The following is a 22,126-nucleotide window of genomic DNA, read 5'->3' as shown; positions in this document are numbered from 1 at the left end:
TGATGCCATCCAACCATCTCATTCTGTGTCGCCCCCTTCTCTTCCTGTCCTCAATCTTACCCAGCATCAGGGTCTTTTCCAATGAGTCGTCTCTTCGCTTCAGGTGGCCAAAGTACTGGAGCTTCAGCTTCAGCGTCAGTCCTTCTGATGAATAATCAGGACAGGTGGCCTTGGTTCAAACCCCAGCACTTACCAGCCCCTCTGTGACTCAGTTTCACCATTCATAAATTGGGTACAATAACAGTACCTACCTCTGAGGGCTGTTGTGGGACTTAAATAGGATAATACTTGTTAAAGTATCTAGAACTGGCCTCAAGAAAAGTGAAAACACTTTACTTGTGGGAGTATGTGTGGTAGTATGTGGGAGAAGGGGGCGACAGAGGATGAGATGGTTTGGATGTCATCACTGACTCAATGGACATGAGTTTGAGCAAGCTCCAGGAGTTGGTGATGGACAGGGAGGCCTGGAGTGCTGCAGTCCATGGAGTCACAAAGAGTTGGACAAGACTGAGCAACTGAACTGAACTGAAAGTGAAAAAACGTATTACAAAGCAGTAGAGGATGGTGAAAACGACTAACTTGGATGGCTAGATGGTGGCTAGAAAGTATCCAGGGCTTTGGCACTGTCTGGAGCTGGGGTTTCTTTGAGCCTCAATCCACCTGTGGCTACCTGACTTGGAATAAAGCACGCCAGTGGCCACTCCCCTCAGGATCTGCTCTGAGCTGCTGTGTTTGCGGATCAGCGTCCTGGGCTCTGGCGGCCAAGCCAAGCAGCAGGCACTAGGTTTCAGATAGGGAGCTACCAGGTGGACACAGCAGAAAGGGCATTTCCCACTCCATGCTAGAGGGGAGCCTTTCTCCTCCCAAGACCAGTTCTGGACACTGTGCCTCTGGCCCTGCTTTGAATCCAAGAAGATAGTGAGCACGAGTACTTCCAGGCACGGTCAGAAGCTCTCCGTGGCCAAGGTGAGACCGGTTGCTCTTTTTCTTATGACTGAGCAGGACTCAGTCATAGAAAAAGACTGGGCTGTTGGGAGCCCTTTGGGATGTGGCTCCTCTGTTTGTGCTTAGAGACCTGAGTCATGATGGGTGAGGTCTCAAAGTGCAAAGGGGCTGGGCTTCAGCAATGGATACTGTGTGGCTGTAGGCAAGTTTCCACATCTCTCTGAGCTATGCGGTTTAGCCTCTGGGGAGGATTGCACTCTTGTTAAACCTGTGGCTCTAATTGGTATTTGGGAGGAGGTATAGAGCAGAGGTTTGATGGAGCTTGGTTGCAGCTTAGAGCTGTGGGATCTTAGGCAGGTTACTTAACCTCTTACACTTTTATTTTCACATTTGTAAAAGGGATTGAACACGGCTGTCAGATGGTTACTGGGACAACTAAATGAAAAAACTGTATGCAGGACCTTAAGCCAATGCCTGACTTATCCTACATGCTTAATCAGCTCAGTTCAGTTGCTCAGTCATGTCTGACTCTTTGTGACCCCATGGACTGCAGCATGCTAGGCTTCCCGGTTCATCACCAGCTTCTGGAACTTGCTGAAACTCATGACCATCGAGTTGGTGATGTTATCCAACATCTCATCCTCAGTTGTCCCCTTCTCCTGCCTTCAGTCTTTCACAAGCTTAATGAACAGCAGCTATTAAGATTTCCCCAGAGCACTTTGAATAATGACAGTCAATAATGAAATGGATGACTCTATTGAGTAAATTAAACACTATACAATGGAAACTGTTTAATCCCAGCATGGTCTAGAAGGAAAAGCATTCAGCTGGCCATGGGAGACTCAACTCTGTCCCCAGCTTGGCCAGTTTGTAGCTGGGTGACTGAGCAAGTTGCCTAACCTCTCTGAGCCTCAATTTTCTTGACTTGAAATAAGAATCATAGTAGCTATTTTCTTTTATTTGCCAGGAGCTGATCTAAGGGCTTTTCATATATAAACTCAATCCTTGTTACTTTGTGAAGTAGATATTTGTTAATACCTGTTTTACAGATGAGGAAATGGAGGCATAGAGGAGTTATGTCATTTGCTTCAGTTGCACGGATTATAAAGAAGAAGCCAAGGTTAGATATGAGCCTGTGTTCTTCCCAGGATGCCATGGAAAGACTGCCATGCTGTGTCCTCTCACAGAGCTTCTGTTAGGGTCCCACATGTGACAAAGTGCTTGGGGGGAGGGAAGAGTGTGGTCCAGGTAGGACCCAGAGTCCCCATGTACCTCCTCAGGTCTGGGCTCCACTGCATCTTTGTTTTATGTGTGTGATATTCATTACTGTGTAAACTAGGATTTTAAGCAGGAGTTAAACAGGAGTAAGTAGAGGCTTCCCTGGTAGCTCAGTGGTAAAGAACTCACCTGCCAGTGCAATGATCCCTGCATTGGGAAGATCCCTTGGAGAGGGAAATGGTAACCCACTCCAGTATTCTTGCCTGGGAAATCCCACGGACAGAAGAGCCTGGTGGGTTACAGTCCATGGGGTCACAAACAGACACTTAGCAACTGAGCAAGCGTATATGAGTTCAACATAATCTTCTCCACTTCTGATATTGCTCCTAGAGAGGATTGGAAGTAAATGAGGTTTTCATCATTGTTTATATGGAAAAATCTTTACTAAGAGTCTCAAGGACTCAATATAACTTTATACCTTTTCTATTAGTGTTTAGACCCCTGCTATTAGTGTTTCCAGGTGGAGCCTGGGAGGGACAGGACTGGGATGCCCCTGCCAGTTTGGGACCCTGAACTGAGGCTGAAACCCCAAGGACAGTTACTCCTGGGGAGGGTTTTTTTCTTCCCAGCCAAGAAGCTCAAACTTCAGCTTTTGCAAAAGTAATTTCAAAGGAAACCCAGCAGAGCCTTCAAGAATGTCTTGGCTGAGTGCCGGAGAGACAGTTGATGGCATTCTGTTGTTCCTGAGACCCTGTAAATCTCACACACAAGACTCCCTCGAGACAAGCTGTTCTACAAAACCTCTCCAAAATGCCTTCAGTGTTATGTCTGGTTGCATGAGTTGATAGATGACCCTTCAGATTCATTTCCTTTTATGCAGGATATCAGTGAAAAGGGAAGCAATGAATTTCTGGTGGGGATTTTTTTTCCTCTGTGATCTGTTCAGGGTCTGGCTGATTGGAAGCTGTTTGTGAATCATTGCATTGACTTGCCTCACTATATTTCAAGTTTTAACTGACAAGAGAGCTTCACTCGACTGCTCAAATTAAAGTCCCTACTTTGGGAACGCATCAGCTTGAGTGAAGTAGATTTTCCCTCCTCATGGTTGCAGAAGCCATTAAAGAATTCAAGTGTGTGAAGGAGATGGGATCCTATGGAGGTCATATCTGAAGTACTGTAGCCTTTCATTTTCAGCCTTGATTTGCTTTTTCTTTTATCAGTTGTGAAATTCTTAGAAAGTGGTTAGGTTATCGTAGTTGACCCCCTGGAATATTTTCTGTAATGCACAGGAGTTCTGAAGGAGAGCTCTGTGGAAGAATAAAGACCATTTTTTTCCATTTATTTATTTAAGTTAATTTTTATTGGAGTATAGTTGCTCTACCATGTTGTGTTGGTTTCTGCTGTGCAGCAGAGTGAATCAGCTCTCCGTACACATACATCCCCTCTTTATTGGGTTTCCTTCCTGTTCAGGTCACCACGGAGCACTGAGTAGAACTCCCCGTGTGCGGTAGGTTCTCCTTAGTCACCTACTTAATGCAGGTGTGGTCTGTTATCAGCTCTCTGCCCCACCTGTGTTTGGAGAGGAAGGGCTATGGAAGTCCACACCTGCTGAAGTCTTAGCATTCCTGGGGGGTAAATATGTGAATAAATGGGGACTCAGAAGCCCCAGCAATTTCCATAAGCAAATATGACCTTGGTCTGGTTCCTAGGTCTTAGCTCTTTTTCCTGGGTCTTAGTTTCCCTATCTGTCGAATAAGTAGGCTGGTCTTGAAGAGCAGTTTTCAAACTTCAAAAGTTTATTTATGTATTCCTTGAACTCCTTAACACAGAAAACAGGTGATGATGAAGCCCCTCAGATCGAAGGGGTGGAGGGAAGAGGGCAGACTGGGCCATCTTGATCTTTCCTTACTTCCTCCTACCTCGACCCCCTGGGTAGACACCCTGGCTTGAGATCATTGATAACCCCTCCCACCAAATATCTAGAATTCTTTTTCCAATCCCTCCTTTCACTCAGCATCTTTACTGTAGTCATTCTGCCCAAAGATAGAAGTGAAAATGACTTTATTATTTCATCTCTTCCTGACTGAAACTGGATAGTCCTGTTATAAATCACTCTGAACTATTCTGTCTTGGAAGAATGCATGTAAATTTCCATCTCCCCCTTGTATGTTTTGAAAGTATTTGTAATCATCAATTTGTGAAGTAGTAAACTCCTCATCACTGTAGTCTTTGAGGCTAGGGTTGGCTTGTCAGCTGAAAGCCTTATTTATTAATTATTTTATCAAACAAATACCTCTTGAGGACCTAGTATATGCAAAGCACACACGTGTGCCCCAACCTTGCCTAATGGGGAGGATGGACATACATATAAACAATTCGTAAGGGACTGACTGGCTTTACCAGCTTCAGTTCAGTTCAGCTCAGTTGCTCAATCGTGTCTGACTCTTTGCGACCCCATGAACCGCAGCACACCAGACCTCCCTGTCCATCACCAACTCCAGAGTTTACCCAAACTCATGTCCATTGAGCCAGTGATGCCATCTAACCATCTCATCCTCTGTTGTCCCCTTCTCCTCCTGCCTTCATTATTTTCCAACATCAGGGTCTTTTCAAATGAGTCAACTCTTTGTATCACGTGGCCAAAATATTGGAGTTTCAGCTTCATCATCAGTCCTTCCAATGAACACCCAGGACTGATCTCCTTTAGGATGGACTGGTTGGACCTCCTTGCAGCCCAAGGGACTTTCAAGAGTCTTCTTCAATACCACAGTTCAAAAGCATCAATTCTTCTGTGCTCAGCTTTCTTTATAGGTTACAAATAAGTCACACTGTCTTTTATCGTTCAAAGTCATTGCTTTAATAGGTTTGAAGAGTGGTCAATTTGTCTTTGGTAAAGACAAGCCTTCCTACTCTTGTTTCCCTGGGAGCATAAAGCACAGGTTTGCTTTTAAATATTTTGTACCTTTAAAAAAATGTTTTTGACATGTACACACTGCTTTATTTACTTATTTATGGCTAAAACAGTTCTTCATTGCTGCATGCAGACTGTCTCTAGTTGCAGAGATCAGGGCCTACCCTCTAGTTGCAGTGCACAGGGTTCTCACTGCAGTGGCTTCTCTTGTTGCAGAGCACAGGTTTTAGGCATGTGGGCTTCAGTACTTGTGGCACAGAGGCTCAGCAGTTGCAGCTCAAGGGCTTTAGAGCACAGGCTCAGTAGCTGTGATGCTCAGGCTCAGTGGCTCCACAGCATATGGAATCCTCCCGGACCTGGGATTGAACCCATGTCTCCTGTGTTGGCAGGAGGATTCTTTTCCACTGCCACCAAGGAAGGCTGTTTTTAAATATTAAGCAAAGAGATAATTTTACTTACAGTCATAGATTTTGCTCCCATCACTCTCAACTGTATTTCTACTGAAAAGGAATCCTTCTGTGATAAAAGATGTCCCAGGACTTCCTGAGACAGTAACACTCTGGGGTGTATGTGGATGCTTACCCATTTCAGATCACGGCCACTGAACTGGGACGGGCTTCCAGCTTCAGCCACGTCCTGGGCCAGCACTGGCCTTCCTCATGACTTTCTAGTCTTGGTGTTGGGCATTGGTCAACAATCTAGATTCAGTCATCCTCATCATGAATGCCCCAGGCATCTGCAGTTCCAGCCACGCTTCAGTGCCTCTAAGGCTAAGAACCCTGTTGGATTTATCTTTGTACAGCAGCGCCTACCACAGGGCCTGGGCCACAAACAAAATCCATGACCTTTTCTTCAATCACCTTCAATCATCCCCAAGTAGTAGAGAAAGAACCAACCGACAAAAGATGTTCAGGCATGATAAAGAGAGAGAAAAAAAGAGATGCATTGAAAAAGGGAATGATTTTAAGAAATGGATGAAGACCGAGGCTGGGTGACAGCCAGGGGTGATGCACCATTTAACAGAGAACAAATGCACCATTTAACAGAGAACTCCCCAGCTCCAAGGTGAGTATTAGGATAAGGCTTAGCCACTGACTTTTGAGATTGTTCTCTTCTCTGATTATGCTCTGCTCTGATTATGGTCTTAACTCTTTTCTGTCTGATATGATAGATTTTTTAAAATACATGTTTTAATTTTTCACCTGGGAAGGGTCTTTGTTACTGCACGCAGGCTGTCTCTAGTTGTGACGAGCAGGGGCTATTCTTCATTGCGGTACAAGGGCTTCTCGTCATGGTGACTTCTCTTGTGGAGCGTGGGCTCTAGGGTGTGGACTCAGTACTTATGGTGCATGGGCCTAGCTGCCCTGTGGCGTGTGGGATCTTCCCGGATCAGGGAAGAGCTAGTGTCCCTTGCATTGCAAGGTGGATTCTTAACCACTGGACCACCACGGAAGCCCCTGATACTTTACATTTTTAAATAGAGACAGAGAGCTTCCAATGAATTCTTGCGGCTCTTTCTCTGTGTGTGCTCTATCTGCCCATCTATCTGTCTGTGTGTCCTACAGTCACTGAGCCTATGCCAGGCATTATGGAGGTACAGACATAACAATAGTAATGGTTACTGCCTTCAAAAGTTCAGCATCTAACAAAAGAGAATGATATTTTCAAGGAACTCTTATGATCCCTATAACAAATGATTTCATATTATAGAAATAAGGACAAAGGGCCAGTGGAATCCAGAGGAAAGAGTGACTTGATTCCTCCTTACGAAACTAAGAAGTGTTCACATAAAAGGAGGTAGCCGAACTTTCCTAGAAGAAAGATGTGGGTGTTGACAGTAGAGACGGGAGATGTTACCTTCAGTGGAGGCCCTGGAGTGAGATCAGGTTCATGGACAGAAGCGTGTGATGAGTTTAGGAGGAGCTGTCCACTGGACTGGAGAACAGAGTATGGGAAGTCAAATACCGGATTAGTGAGCTGAGCATATAATGTGGAGAGCCCTAAGGGACATTCGTAGAATGTCGATCCAGTTTTTTCTTTTAATTAACATGTTTAGGATATGGTGGGCTTCCCTAGTGGTTCAGTGGTAATGAATTTGCCTGCCAATGCAGGAGATGTGGGTTCTATCCCTGGGTCGGGAAGATCCCCTGGAGAAGGAGATGGCAACCCACTCCAGCATTCTTGTCTGGGAAATCTCAGGGACAAAGGAGCCTGGTGGGCTATGGTCCCTAGGATTGCAAAGAGTTGGACACAACTTAGCCACTAAACAGCCATAGCCATACAATATAGCACTTCAGTGTTTACAAATAGAATGTTGTATGTTTTATATCATTTGATCTTCATGACAGCTATCTAAGAGAGGCATAACTTATCCTCTAATTTATAGATGAAGAAACAGGTGCAGAGACTTCCCTGGAAGTCCAGGGGTTACACCTCACCTTCCAGTGCAAGGGGTGTGTGTCTGATCCCTGGCTGGGGAGCCGAGACCCCACCTGCCTCAGGGCCCAAAAGCCAAGACAAACAAACAAACTAAACATAGAAGCAATGTTGTAATAAATTCAATAAAGACTTTAAAAATGGTCCACATCCAAAAAAAAAAAAAAAACCAACAACAGGATCTAAAAAGAAAAAGAAACTGAGGTGCAGAAAGCTTAAAGATTTGTTCAAGTTTCCATAATTAGCAGGTGGCTGAGCTGATAATCAAATCCAAGACTTTGGATCCCAAAATCTATGTTTCTAAAAAATGAAGCATTTTGTTGAAGCATATTATTGTTCTTTAGCTGCTAAGTTGTGTCCAGTTATGCAGTCCTATGAACTGGAGCCCACCAGGATCCTCTGTCCATGGGATTTTCCAGGCGAGAGTACTGGAGTGGGTTTTCATTTTCTTCACCAGATGATCTTCCTGACACTTGACATATACACATAAAATACACACACAAATTATAAATATAAGACTTGAAAAATTTCACAAGTGGATAGAGTAAATAGTAATCTCTATTAAGTTAGGGAGGTTTTACATCTTTCCAATATTGCCTTTTTACATTTAAGAGCATGGAGTATCCCTTCACTGATCTTATTTTGTAATTTCTGGTATAGAAATCTTGCTCATATTTCTTAGGTTTATTCCCAGGTTTTTAAATTTTTTGATGCTCTTATGATATCTTTTATTTATAATTTTACTTAATAGTTTATTATTGGTGTGGTGGTGGTGGTTTACTTGCTAAGTCGTGTCCAACTCTTGCGACCCCAAGAACTGTAACCCTCCAGACTCCTCTGTCCTTGGGATTTTCTAGGCAAGAATACTGGAGTGGGTTGCTGTTTCCTTCTCCAGGGGATCTTTCGCATGTAGGAATCGAACCCAGGTCTCCTGCACTGCAGGCAGATTCTTTACCAACTGAGCTACGAGAGAATCTCCTTGTTGTTGATACAGAAATGTATAATAGATTTTTTAAAAATTGACCTTGTTTCTAGATGACCTACTGAACTCACTAATTCAACAAATCAAACTTTATTTATTTATTTTTTGACTGGCTACGTGGTTTGTGGGATCTTAGTTCCCTGACCAGGCCCTCAGCCTTGAAAGCAAGGAGTCCTAACCACTGGACTTCAAGGAAATCCTTCACTTATTAATTCAACTAATCAAACTTTATTGAACTGTTAAGAGAGGGCTTCAAGTACAGTGTTGGATAGAAGGGCTGATAGCAAACATCTTTTTTTTTTTTTTTTTAAATTGGAGGATATTTGCCTTAAAAGGTGTGTTGGTTTCTGCCTTACAACAACGTGAATCAGCCATAAGTATACATATGTCCCGGAGAAGGCAGTGGCACCCCACTCCAGTCCTCTTGCCTGGAAAATCCCATGGATGGAGGGGCCTGGTGGGCTGCAGTCCATGGGGTCGCTAAGAGTCAGACACGACTGAGCGACTTCACTCTCACTTTTCACTTGCATGCATTGGAGAAGGAAATGGCAACCCACTCCAGTGTTCTTGCCTGGAGAATCCCAGAGACGGGGGAGCCTGGTGGGCTGCCGTCTATGGGGTCACACAGAGTCGGACACGACTGAAGCGACTTAGCAGCAGCAGCAGCAGCAGCATACATATGTCCCCTCCCTCTTGAAGCTCCCTCCCTCACACCCCACCCCACCCCACCCATCTAGGTTGTCGCAGTGCAGAGCTGAGCTCCCTGCGTTGTGCAGAAACTTCCCACTGGCTGGCTATTTTGTATACAGTAGTGTATGTTTTAGCACTGCTCTCCCAATCTGTCCCACCCTCTTCCTCCACTGCTGTGTTCACAAGTCTGTTCTCTATGTCTTGATAGCAAACATCTTTGCATCCTTTTTTAAAAATCTTAGAGAAAGTCTTTTAGTATTTATCATTGATGTGATATTAACTCTAGGATTTAGGTAGATATTCTTTATCATATTAAGGAAGTTCTATGCTCTTCTGCTTTGCAAATGGAGACTAGTTTGCAGGAAGGAGAAAGAATGGATCCAGAAAGGCCAAGTTAGAGTGAGGTCTGTATGAGAGTTGGAGCAGGGTGGCTGCAAGGAGGGAATGTGAGAGAGGGATGCTCTGGGTTCTCTTCCTCCTCAAAGGCTCTTATGTGGTAACTGCTCATCTCATAAAAATTTCAAAAGAGAAAAGAACACTACAAATTGCCAGAGTTCCTTTCTCTGGGTGTCCCAAATGGTGCTGTTTATTATTAGCTGTTTTGTGATAAAGATGTGGTCCAATTCATTTAGAAAAATCTGAATACTCTATCACTCTCTTTGGAAAGTCATGATGAAGGTCAGCATATTAAAGGCTCGGAGAATCCTACAAAGGGAGGATTTAATTTAATTATTTAATTTAATATAGCACCCATCCTTCTGTCTTTGATGTCCATTACACCAATAAAATGAGACTCAAAAGGAATTTTAGAGATCCTCTCTTTACCCTTTATTGAGTTGACTGATACTCATCTATAACAAAATCTTTATATGTCAGTCTGTTGGTTTTCTTAAGGTTATAACTGTATCTTTCTCTTTCCCTGTTCTGTTCAAAACCATTGAGAAATAGACCCATGTGGAAAATTGGGATCAACATATCACCTTTATTTCTGGCAAAGGTAGATTGGAGGAAGCTGAATGGATTGGAGTCCAGATCAATTTTCATATACTTCACTGTGACTCTGGGGGACTCACCCACCCAGCTGCACGCGGGGATAAGAATCTCTGCCTCAGTGACTTGTAATCACTACAGTGACCTGTAGTAGGAGCAGAAAGCAGAATACAAATGTTCTGCAGGAAAGCTGACTCAAAGAGGGGAAGACCACATGGGAATAGTAACCTTTAACATGACCTGAGAGAAACATGCCAACCAGCGGATGTCATAATGTTATCATTGTGCCAAAAGATACTCAGGGAATAGATGTGAAAAAGAAATTTTGGGGAGTAAAGAAAAGATGGAATTCTCAAAAGGGTGGAAACTTGAAGACTGATTTATGCTGGAACATAGGGAGAGAGAGATGCTTGTTGTAAATAAGTCTATTTGGGACGTAGAGATTGATCCTTTTATCTTTAGAACAGAGATCAGGGCTCTGATTAGCCAGCATATAAAGAGGATGAAATAAAAATGAACATTTTCTTAGGGACCCAGGAAAGAGAAAGCTTGGGGCCAGGGGAGTCCAGCAGCCCTAAGTATACTGAGTCAATGACATGACCTGCCAAATTTGTTTCTCTATTTTCCTTGCTCTCCAGCCAACCCGGTCATACACTGATCTTAGCTAGAGAGGAGGAGGAACAGGAGAGGATGGAGGCTAGTGGCCATGGGTTAAAAAGGCTCCTCCTACCCTTGGAAGATGGCCTCAGTAGTGGGCGCTCTTGGTGTGCTGCAGGGTGGGTGAGAGGCATGCGAGGAAAAAGTCTCCATTTTCCCGAAACAGACCTACAACAACACCTCCTACCACTATGCCCTTGAGTTTTTGGCAAGGGTTTCTGAAGGACTGTCAGAGACTGGCTTAACCCAGGATGGTTCTACCCACTGTGACGCCAGATTATTCCAGAGTCACCCTTGGCTCAGAGAAACCACAGGAGGGAGGATTCATTAGCATCCTTGGAGGTGCATTTCTTGGACTCTGGCAAGTGAAATAGCAAGGTTTTCAGTGACAATCTGCTGAGCTGGTGATATCTGAATCTCACTGTGATGGCTGATGGGGCTGGAATATACAAAATGAGGACCTACCAGAGAAACATCCGTTTACCTCAACAAGGTGGGAGATTCTATATTACAGTAGGCAAAAATGGAGTGTTTCCCACCAGACTGGGAATCAGTTCTCCATCTACTCAGGCTTCCCAGGTGGCGCTAGTGGTAAAGAACCTGCCTTCCAATGCAGGAGACATGAGACATGGAGTTCGATCCATGGCTCAGGAAGATCCCCTGAAAGAGGGCATGGCAACCCATTCCAGAATTCTTGCCTGGAGAATCCCATGGACAAAGGAGCCTGCTGGGCTATAGTCCATGGGGTTGCAAAGAGTTGGACACAACTGAAGTGACTTGATGCTTTTGAACTGTGGTGTTAGAGAAGACTCTTGAGAGTCCTTTGGACTGCAAGGAGATCCAACCAGTCCATTCTAAAGGAGATCAGCCCTGGGATTTCTTTGGAAGGAATGATGTTAAAGCTGAAACTCCAGTACTTTGGCCACCTCATGTGAAGAGTTGACTCATTGGAAAAGACTCTGATGCTGGGAGGGATTGGGAGCAGGAAGAGAAGGGGACGACAGAGGATGAGATGGCTAGATGGCATCACTGACTTGATGGACGTGAGTCTGAGTGAACTCTGGGAGTTGGTGATAGACAGGGAGGCCTGGCGTGCTGCGATTCATGGGGTCACAAAGAGTCGGACACGACTGAGCGACTGATCTGATCTGAACTGAACTGAACTGTAGCAACTTAGCAGGCAAGAACACACTGCATCTACTCAGTTCATTGCCTGGGACACCTCAGACCCAATAGAGGACTGACCCTTCTCTCAAACTGAAGGACTCGGTTTCATCAAGACTGAGCTAATCCCATGCAGAATTAGAGAGGACAACCAATTCTATGGGCTAATTGTTGGGATGAAGGTTGAGTGGAAAAGGAGTTGAGATTGGACAATAAAATTCACCCAGCCTATCCAAATAAATTCACTAAGTACTCTGAATTTCCTAAATGGTATTGTTCCTGCTGGTTAAAAAATTATCTTTGAACTTCCTTAAAATATACAAACCTTGTCTCTGAGAACACAGCTCATCAGCACTGATAAATTAGCCATAGAAGTTTGAAACCCTGCTGCACTTCAGAATCACCTGGGGAACTTAAAAAACTACTGTGCCTTGGCCCCACTCTGACCAATGAAATCAGGCTCTCTGGGATGGGATCTGGCCACAGTGTGTGAAAGAGTTTTAGAAGGCTCTTCAACAAGAACCCGATGTACAACCAAAGTTGATCATCATTGCTCTGAACAAATAGGATATGATCAGGAGAACAGTAATGGGCAGATCATAGGGAGAGGGGAAGAAACGTTTCAGTCTTGACAAGGCAGGACATCATGTGAATTTATATTTTCACAGTCTTCTGTCAAAACCCCCATTATAGCTATTTCTGTATTTGCTGGCTTGCCTTTAATAAATCTATGCCAGTCTTAGAAGTAAGATGAGTATACAGAGAGCATTTACCCAAGAAGGTATTTCCAACAGTCAGCTAGAAACTTACTCAAGGCTCTATGATAACCTCAAAATGGTGATGAAGCTTGGTTTTGTTTTGTTTTTTAAGATAGACCTGATTACCTGCAAATCCATTCTTTTGATAAAGGAATTTTATTAAACATTAATATATTAAATGTAATATATTTTTCAAATATATATTTTAAAATACTTTTAAGAGTTATCACATATAGAAACTCACAAATCAAAAAAAATTTTTTTCTACACTGGATGTTATGATTGTGTTTGGAGGGTGAGGTGCAGAGGTGACCTGAGTCCTCTTAGATGGGAAGGAGAGCGGGAGGGGCCTGGACTGGTCACACCCATTGATGCAATTAACTTAGTGTTTGGCCTCTTGGCCTGAGCTTCTATTCTGCACTGAAGGTAGAAAAGATGATTCTAGAAGAGGAATCTGGTGACACGAATGGAAAACCACATAGAGACCATGGTTGTGAGCCATTTCCTAAGCCCAGCTCCCCTGAGCTGTGGACATGACCGTAAAGTAGTTATTTGTAGAACTTTTAACAGTGCAGCCTGAGGGTTCAAGGAGGTCACACACACAGCACCCCCATGAGAAAAGCAAAGTGAACTTTATCACCACTTCCTGCAGAAGAGGAGCCTAGAGCTCAAAGTCCCATGGCCGGCTCTGGAGACATAGTCAGAAAGTGACATAGATGAGACCCAAATTCCAGTAGCCCAGCTCCTCTTTCTGTGTGCTGGGCTGGCTGCCTCCCTGCCTGCGTGAGCCCTGGGGTCTACGTGGAGCGACATCACCTTGAACAGATGAGCAGAAGCGTGTAAAACACACACACTGTTTAATGCTCTCGTTGTTTGGACTCAGATATCAGAGCCATGGTAGCTTTCACCCTGAGGAGACCAGGTGGGTACAGACATTTCTGTGTGTCTCTTGACTTATCTTTGGGTGGCCCTGGTGGGAGATTCAATAGACCCTAAGCCAGAGGCCCTCATCCTTTTTTAGAAGTGTATGTGGTGGGGTTCCCGTGATGGAAACCTTGGCACACTGGAGGTGGGTGGGTGATGGCAGCTGCCTTGAAGACTTACCAGGCAATTCTTCCTGAGTTACTGGCTGATCCCAATATATTGACTGGAAACCACTGGCATCCTCTTTTTTAAAATTTAATTTTATTTGTGTTATAAACATATCTCTTAACTTGAAGTATACTTGCTTTACAATGTTGTGTTAGTTTCCGCTCTACTACAACATGCATCAACTGTATGTATACATATTTCCCCTTCCTCTTGAGTCTCCCCTCCCTGAATCCCACCCCCGAGGCCCCTGACAACCTCTTGTTTGTAAAAATGGGTAATAATAGCATCTGTCTCATGCATAGTATATTTCGAGGATCCAAAGAACTAATGTGTATAACCTGGTATTTCATGGAACATGGTGAGTGTCAAAGTACGTTTAAAAAATTTTAAATTCAGGGGAATATTGTAGCATGTTTTCTTGTCATCAAGAAAATAATAATAATCTATAGCACGTTTAGGGCTTCCCTGATAGCTCAGTTGGTAAAGAATCTGCCTGCAATGCGGGAGACCCTGGTTCGATTCCTGGATCGGGAAGATCCACTGGAGAAGGGATAGGCTACGCACTTCCTTATTCTTGGGCTTCCCTTGTGGCTAAGCTGGTAAAGAATCTGCCTGCAATGCTGGAGACCTGGGTTCAATCCCTGGATTGGGATGATCCCTTGGAAAAGGGAAAGGCTACCCACTCCAATATTCTGGCCTGGAGAATTCCATGGACTCTATAGTCCATGGGGTCTCAGAGTTGGACATGACTGAGCACCTTTCACTTCATTTCATGGCACATTTTGCATTGTCTAAGCATTGTGTCCTTTTTAAACATCACCCTGTGGTTAGATAAGAAATATTGTGCTATATGTGAATGAAACGAGCTCATCTGAGTTAAGCATCCAGGCCCAGATTCTGGAGCTAACAGGTGGGGTCAAGCTGGGTCCTGAGCTGGGTTCTGTGTCTCCAATTTACCCTCTGCTGCCTGATTTGCCAGTGACTTGATCTTTCTGGGTTGGTGAGCTGTGTCCTCTCTCTACTGTGGATGTCATGTGGCTGAGGAGGAGAAATCAACTTTCATCAAGAAGCCTTTTCACACTGGGCATCATGCTGGGAGTATCCTTGAGGACTGACTCAGGGTTCCAGGCAAACAACCTTGTGTGTTTGTGAAACAAACATCAGCCCCCTTCCAGAGAGCAGAGTGGATTGTCAATTCCTTGGGCATTACTAGAAGGGTTCTGGCTTCCTCTGCACGGGGTCTGAGCTGTGATCTTCTCAAAACTGATTCTTTCCCCAAATCAATTAAAAATCTCTGAGGGTGGTTCCAGATGTTGGCATATTTCAAACCTCCTAGGTGTGTCTAATAGACAGCAGAGTTAAGAGCTCTTGGTTTTAAGGGGTAGGGGTGCCTGTCTCAGGCAGATTCTTTACCACTGAGCCATCAGGAAAGCCCTAAATTGGATATTATAATTAAATGGATTGCATGGATTTTTCAGTTTTCTGATGCATCTAAAAGGTATTCAAGGAATTCTCTGGTGGTCTGGTGGTTAGGGCTCATGACTCTCATTGCCAAGGGTCTGCATTCAGTCCCTGGTCAAGCAAATAAAATCCAGCAAGCTGCGTGGTGCAGCCAAAAACCAAAGTGGGGTTGGGGGGTGTTTATACTATACTGTAGTGTGCAAAAGCATTATGTCTTAAAGAATGTATGTACCTTAATTTAAAAATACTTTATTGCTAAAAATAATAGTTTATTGCTGAAAAAAGATGCTGAGCATTCAGTGAGTGGTAATCTTTTTTTTCTGGTGGAGAGTCTTGTCTCGATGTTGATGGCTGCTGACTGCTCTGTCAGGTTGGCGGTTGCTCAAGGTTGGGGAGACTGTGGCAGTTTCTTTAATATAAGACAACAGTGAAGTCTGCCACATGGATTGCCTCTTCTAAGAGGCACCTTAGACACCTCTCCCTCCTCCCGTGCCCGCGACAGCAGCCTAAGGCGTGCCCCGATGTCTCAGTTCCCAGCTGCCCCATGGGAGAGTTCAGAATGCTAAGGCCATCTGTGATGAACACTTCTGCTCCCTAAAGGTGTATTCAGTCTCCCTCTAGTAGGTACTCTTATGTATTGGTAGCAACTTCCTGTTACTGAATGGAAATAGCTCAGTCTTCTCAAGTTATCTGAGAGCTCGCTGGCCAGGTTCCCAGGAACATTGCTTCTGCCTCCGTGAAATGATCACAGGCAGTGAGCCCTTGGGGACCACAGTGGCAATTCAGGGTTTGGAAGGCACTGGCCGTGGTACCTCTGTTGGGTAACTCTTCTTTGAAAACAGGAAAGGAAAAACTATTATTGGACATTTTCTTCAAGACTTTCAGGAAAGAGGGATTTCCCTGGTGTTGCTAAGATTCCTGGGAGACATAAACGGGTATTCTTGTCACAGCTGATGGCAAATCAAAGTGGGAAAAATACTACCTCCCAAAAGGGTATGTTTTAATACTCTCTATATCCTGGACACTGTCCTAGGTATTTTGCTTACTTGCTCCTTTTTATTCTTAGAACAATCCTGTGAAGAATGTACCTTGTTATTTATCTCCATTGTACCCTGGGGGAAACTGGCTCCAAGAATTGCCGTGACTTGTCCAATCCACCCATGTCTGGGTGGTTCTGGAGCCTATTATTTCCATTTTACTGTATTTCAGGGTCTCGAAGGCTTACCGTCCCCACCCCCAGGTCCCTTAGGCCAGTCCCCCCCTCACTGAATTTCAGTGTTTGCCCTCTCTACAGCACCCTTTACTAGTGGCTCTCAGGTATCTGCTTGCACACATCCAGGAACAGGGAGCTCACTCCCACCCAGTGCAGTTCATTCACTGTTCAGACAGCACCAACAAGGAAGGCTCCTTAATTCCTCATCTGGATCAAAGCAGGATGTAAAAGAATAAATAAGCAAATAAGTGAATGGAGGGGACATCTGTCTCCTAGTTGCTTTTTCTCATTGGTCTTAACTTTATCATTTCAAATCATGAGAATAACTAACATTTATTGAGCAACTAGTATGTTCCAGGTACTGGGCTAAATGCTTTACGTTTGTTATCTCATTTACACATGACGACTCAGGAGTATAGAGAGGTTAAGTGACCTGTTCAAGGAGGCAGAGATGGGTTTAGAACCCAGGGAGTCTGGCTGTGGAGGCCCTAAAGTTAGCTACTGCAGTTCACCCCCTCGTGAGTCCTAAATATGTCAGCGAAAGGGAAAGCTTCCTTGGTTCCTTCACTGTCCTTGTGTTGCTCCAGGACTGCAGGATGCTCCCTGAAAGGGTCTGAGCTTTGCTGCTCTCTCCTCCCTTCTGTCCCTGTTCCTCTTTTTCCCTCTTCTATGGGCCGCCCCATCAGGCTGCCCAACGCAAGGCCAGGACTTTTTCTGACTTGCCACCCTTCCACGCAGCTCCAGAGAGGGGTTCTCTCAGGAGGCCAGCGATGCTCCTGATATCAGCCGTAGATAGCAGACTGGGCCCTTTCCTGGGCTGAGAAAAGTGTAAGTGTTAGTCACTTAGTCGTGTCTGACTCTTTGTGACCCCATGGACTGTAGCAGCCTGTCAGACTCCTCTCTCCATGGAATTCTTAGGCAAGGATACTTGAGTGGGTAGCCATTCACTTCTCCAGGGGCTCTTCCTGACCCAGGGATTGAACCCGAGTCTCCCTCATTGCAGGAAGATTCTTTACTGGCTGAGCCACCAGGGAAGCCCTGAGTTGAGAAGGAGGCCCCCAAATGGATTCCTGCTCTTGGCTAATAATAATGATGATAGTGGCTGACATTTTGGGCATATACCATATGTCAGCTGAGCTGTGTACTTGTGCTGTGACCTCAATAAATTCCAGGGCTGCTCGCCCTTGGAGATGGTCTGAGAGCTTGGCTGTGGAGAGGGTGATTTATTCTGCTCAGGGGAATCAGCAGGCTCAGGCTTCTCAGTGGTTAGAGTCTGGGCTGTGAAATCAAGCAGACCCGGCTCCAGGGGTAGCTCTGATACTTAGGGGCTGTGTGACCTTGGAAACATTATCTACTCTCTCTGAGCCTTGGTTGTTCATCTGTAAGATGGGTAGGAGAGGGTTGCTGTGTTGATTAAATGATATCATTTGTTTTGAGTGCCTGGCATAGGTGAGAAAAGAGAAATGGAGGTAAAAACAGCTAGTGCTATCTTTTAACTATGGTTCTGGGTGGATCTCATGATTTCTGTTCAGGTGGTATTTCGTGGTTTCTGCAAAAGCAGACCTATCTGGAGAATGTGTTGGGTCATCCTGACACTTGTGGGTTTTATTTTTTTGGTTGTGCTGCCCAGCTTGTTGGATCTTAGTTCCCCAACCAAGGATTGGACCTGGGCCCCAGTAGTGACAGTGCTGAGTCTTAACCACTGAACCACTGGGAATTCCCTTGACACTTGTCTTTTGATGCCCTTCCAGTGTGGATGAGGAGGATGGTCAGCTTCCAGAAAAACTCAGTGTGTGTGTGTGTGTGTGTGTGTGTGTGTTTATTTTCTCTTAACGTGTCTGAATGAGCCAAAGTTGCTATTATTGTATTTTTTAGTTTTTCTTCTTCTTTTTTTTTCCCTCCAGAAAAGGGATGTTTGGGCTAAAGCTGAAGAAGAAGAAGAATAAAGCAGAGAAGGGGTTAATCCTAGCCAACAAAGGTGCCCAAGGTGAGGCTTTTGGGATTTGGGGAGGGACTACTACCCTGGGGCCTGCGGGTCTCCAGAGTTGACTGACCCCTACTTGGCTGAGAAGGGAGTTCACTCTCCGTGGGAGTGAGGTGGGAACTGTGGGTCTTCAAACCCTGCCAACCCCAAGTGTGCACCCATGGCGATCCCCACCGGTGCTGGGTCATCTGGTCGCTGAGCCAGGTGGGTGGGTGGACACCTGCTGGGCCATGAAAGGCCCCCACAAGGAGGCAGTGACAGAAGAGCTCAGGCTCCCGGCTCTGTTCTGATTTGCTCTGTGCCCCAGGATAAACCACTCAGCACCTCCAAGTCCCAGCTTCTCCCTTTGATAAGTGTTTGGAGTGTGGGCTCAGCTGACCATGAGGGGCATGGGGAAAGCAAGTGAGATGATGAAAATCAGTGGGAGGGCAGCAGCTGCTCTGGGGGAGGCTTTCCATCCACGGACTCATTTAACCTCTCCATCATCCTGCCAGAAGGCGCAGTCATCCCAGTTTCACAAATGAGGTCACAGAGATGCAGTGAGAGGACTTGAAGTGTGGAAAAGACCAGCTGCAGGATTGCAGGGCTCAGTGGAAAAACCAAAATGCAAAGCCATTGTCAAGAACTCATTAAGAATAGCTGGATGGTGACTGCAGAGCACTAAGCCAAGGACAGCGAAATCCTTCTAATCACAGGGCTCAGCGGGCTGCACAGACCCTTGAAGCCAGCCTTGAGGGGGGTGGGGGGTGGAGCGGCACAGAGCCAGGAAGCAACGGCATTGGGATACAAATCCAGACTCTCAGATATTCTACACTTAGAATGGGCTACTTCCTTTTCCAAAAGCAGAAAATCCCAAGTTACAAGGTGACCCGTGGTGGTGGAGGCCAGGCCCCAATCAGGGAGACAGTCAAGTGTATTAAATCAAAGAGGATCAACTGCTTCCAGTGGACAGGTCTAGGGTGATGCCTGGAGACTTTTGCTGGGTGGCCCTGACAACAGCCAGTCCAAAGCCAGCTTTCTGGACCGTTTCTAAACCAAAATGGGTCTGTTTTATTTTCACCCTCCTTGTCTCCTTGGAGGGATCCACCATTTACCCTTCACTGCTGTGTCCTGTAGGTGCCCTGTAGCCTTATCTCTGCCCTCCCCAACCCCAACTCCACTCCTCACTCCCATGTAAAACCCAATCTTACTAAAGAAAAATATGGGAATTCATCATACTGAAGTGCTAATAATAATAATGATTAAGTCATCCTTGGATGGGACAGGAGAGGCATCACATTTTAATTGAAGACAAGGTTTAAAGCTCAAGAGAAGTACTTGCCTATTGGGTGAAATAGAAGGTATCAGGGAGTGGGTAGAAAAGACTCTAGGGTCCTTCTTGATATCCTTGAAATTACAATCCTAAGTAGGACCCTGCAGTAGTCCTGGAGGTACAAGGTTGAAAAACAAATAGTTCCTTTCTTCAAGGACCTTATGAAAAATAATATCTCTGACACATTGAATAAGCCCCTTCTGCTTTTGATTTGACATACATTATTCATGACTCTGAAATGTAGGTTCTTTTGCCCCTGTTTTAGAAGAGGTTCAGAGAGGGTAAGTGCTTGCTCAAGGTTACACAACCAATAGATGGAGAAACTGGCTTCTGAGGCTGGGTTCGTCTTACACCAGAGCCCAGGCTTTCCTACCCCCCGGGTCAGCCTCCAGTGAGGAGCCCTCACTGACTGTGCAGCAGGGAAAGAATAAGCTGGTGGAGATTTAGGGCAGCTGACCACAGGCATTTCAGAGGACCTGGCTCCCACGGCTCATTCTAATTAGAGTCTTCAACCCACAAAGCAAACAGGGCAAAGAGGAATCAGGCCTCTCCTGGAAAGTAAATAGTGTCCATCCCGCTGACCAGGGCCTCACCCTGCAGATTGACAAAACAGAGTCTAAGGAACTGAGTACAAGTTGGTCTTTCTTTCTTGGCATGACTGGGGAAGTTAGGGCTTCTCTGGGTGAAACGTTTAGAGATTCTCAGTCTGTGGCTCTTACATCTGTGTATTTTGAGACCTAATGGCTATGCCTTAATTTTGTAAAATACCAGTTACCTGGGCTTCCCAGGTGGCTCAGTGGTAAAGAACCTGCCTGCCAATGGAGGAGACATAAGAGACGTGGATCTGATCCCCGGGTCAGAAGATCCCCTGGAAGAGGAAATGACTACCCTCTCCAGTACTCTTGCCTGCGAAATCCCATGGAGAGAGGAGCCTGGAAGGCTGCAATCCATGGGGTCTCAAAGAGCTGGGACACAACTGAGCTTGTAACATAAGCACGTACCCGTTAATTAGTTACCCAATGAGTAGTTGTTGGGTACCTTCCACGATCATCATTCATTTAACAAATATTAATGGCATGTCTTCTAAGTGTTGGGTGTTGTGCCAGATTCTGGGTATACGATGGTGACACGGGATAGGTTAGAGGGAGGACAGTCCTGTGGGGGACTCTTCCGTTTGTCCCTCCAGATCTATTCTCCACCCTTGTTCGTCTGTTCTCTGTCCTAGGAGGCTGAGCCCCCTGGATGCACCACCCAGGTCGCTTTCCCAGTGGTGCACCCCAGCACGAGGTCTGGGAGAGGGAGGTCAGGACATGTCCCCAACTGGATGATGGTCGACCCCCTTCTAGGGAAGCCCATGGGACCCGACCTCCTCTCTCCTCAGGTCCTAGTAACTATTCTCTCTCCTCATCTGGAGGGTCTCCAAGTGGCATCAGCTTGGCCGCCATGAGCTCCAGATAACTCTACAACGCTTTGTGGTTTTTCTACACCCACACCTTTGTAAAAAGTCCTCAGAACATCCTGTCCTGGTTGGGCCATCTGTTATCCATGGGGGCCCTGAGGAGAAAACTGTATTACAAGTGGAGAAAAGTGCTGGAAAGAAAACAGACCGTGTGCTTAAGGGGCGTCTATTGGAGGATTTCTTTTAGTGTGGTTCTAGAGGGGCTCCATCGGCGGGGGAAATATTTAAGTTACAACATCGAGGATGAGTGGGAGCCCGCCAGGGCAGTGAGAGCAACTCAGGTGGAGCAGCCTGTGAAGAAAAACTCCAAGCAGGAGGTGGCTTGTTAGAAGGGATGGGAGTGAGTAACTAGAAAGCAATGAGGGCAGGACCAGAGGAGCAGGTGGGCCAGGAGGAGATGGCAGTCAGGTAGGTAGGGAATTAGAGTCAATGGCACCCAACTCCAGTACTCTTGCCTGGAAAATCCCATGGGCGGAGGAGCCTGGTAGGCTGCAGTCCATGGGGTCACGAAGAGTCGGACACAACTGAGAGACATCCCTTTCATTTTTCACTTTCACGCATTGGAGAAAGAAATGGCAACCCACTCCAGTGTTCTTGCCTGGAGAATCCCAGGGACATGGGAGCCTGGTGGGCTGCCGTCTATGGGGTCACACAGAGTCAGACACTACTGAAGCAACTTAACAGCAGCAGCAGCAGCGGACTTCAGACATATTCTAAGTGCAATTTTTCAAAAGAGGGGTTTTCAAAAGAGAAACATAATCTTTTTTTTTTTAAAGAAGGTTACAGTGGATGCTGCTTGGTTACTTGATTGGTAGGACACAGTATTTCAGTGACTGAATGAATGAGTGAGTGAA

At 45.5% G+C, this 22,126-nt stretch overlaps 1 protein-coding gene across 1 annotated transcript in view; it reads left to right on the top strand.

The window, feature by feature from the left end:
• FER1L6 (fer-1 like family member 6) overlaps positions 1 to 22,126 on the top strand; it is a 174,220-nt gene that overhangs the window by 23,980 nt on the left and 128,114 nt on the right. The window contains exon 2 of the mRNA XM_061438664.1: positions 18,422 to 18,504. Coding sequence (XP_061294648.1) covers positions 18,422 to 18,504 — 83 coding nt within the window. The remainder of the gene's footprint in view (positions 1 to 18,421; positions 18,505 to 22,126) is intronic.

The sequence above is a fragment of the Bos javanicus genome, chromosome 14, assembly GCF_032452875.1.
Source record: "Bos javanicus breed banteng chromosome 14, ARS-OSU_banteng_1.0, whole genome shotgun sequence".
Lineage (NCBI taxonomy): Eukaryota > Metazoa > Chordata > Mammalia > Artiodactyla > Bovidae > Bos > Bos javanicus.
The sequence above is the reverse complement of the archived record's forward strand: the minus strand, read 5'-3'. Positions and strand labels throughout refer to the sequence as shown.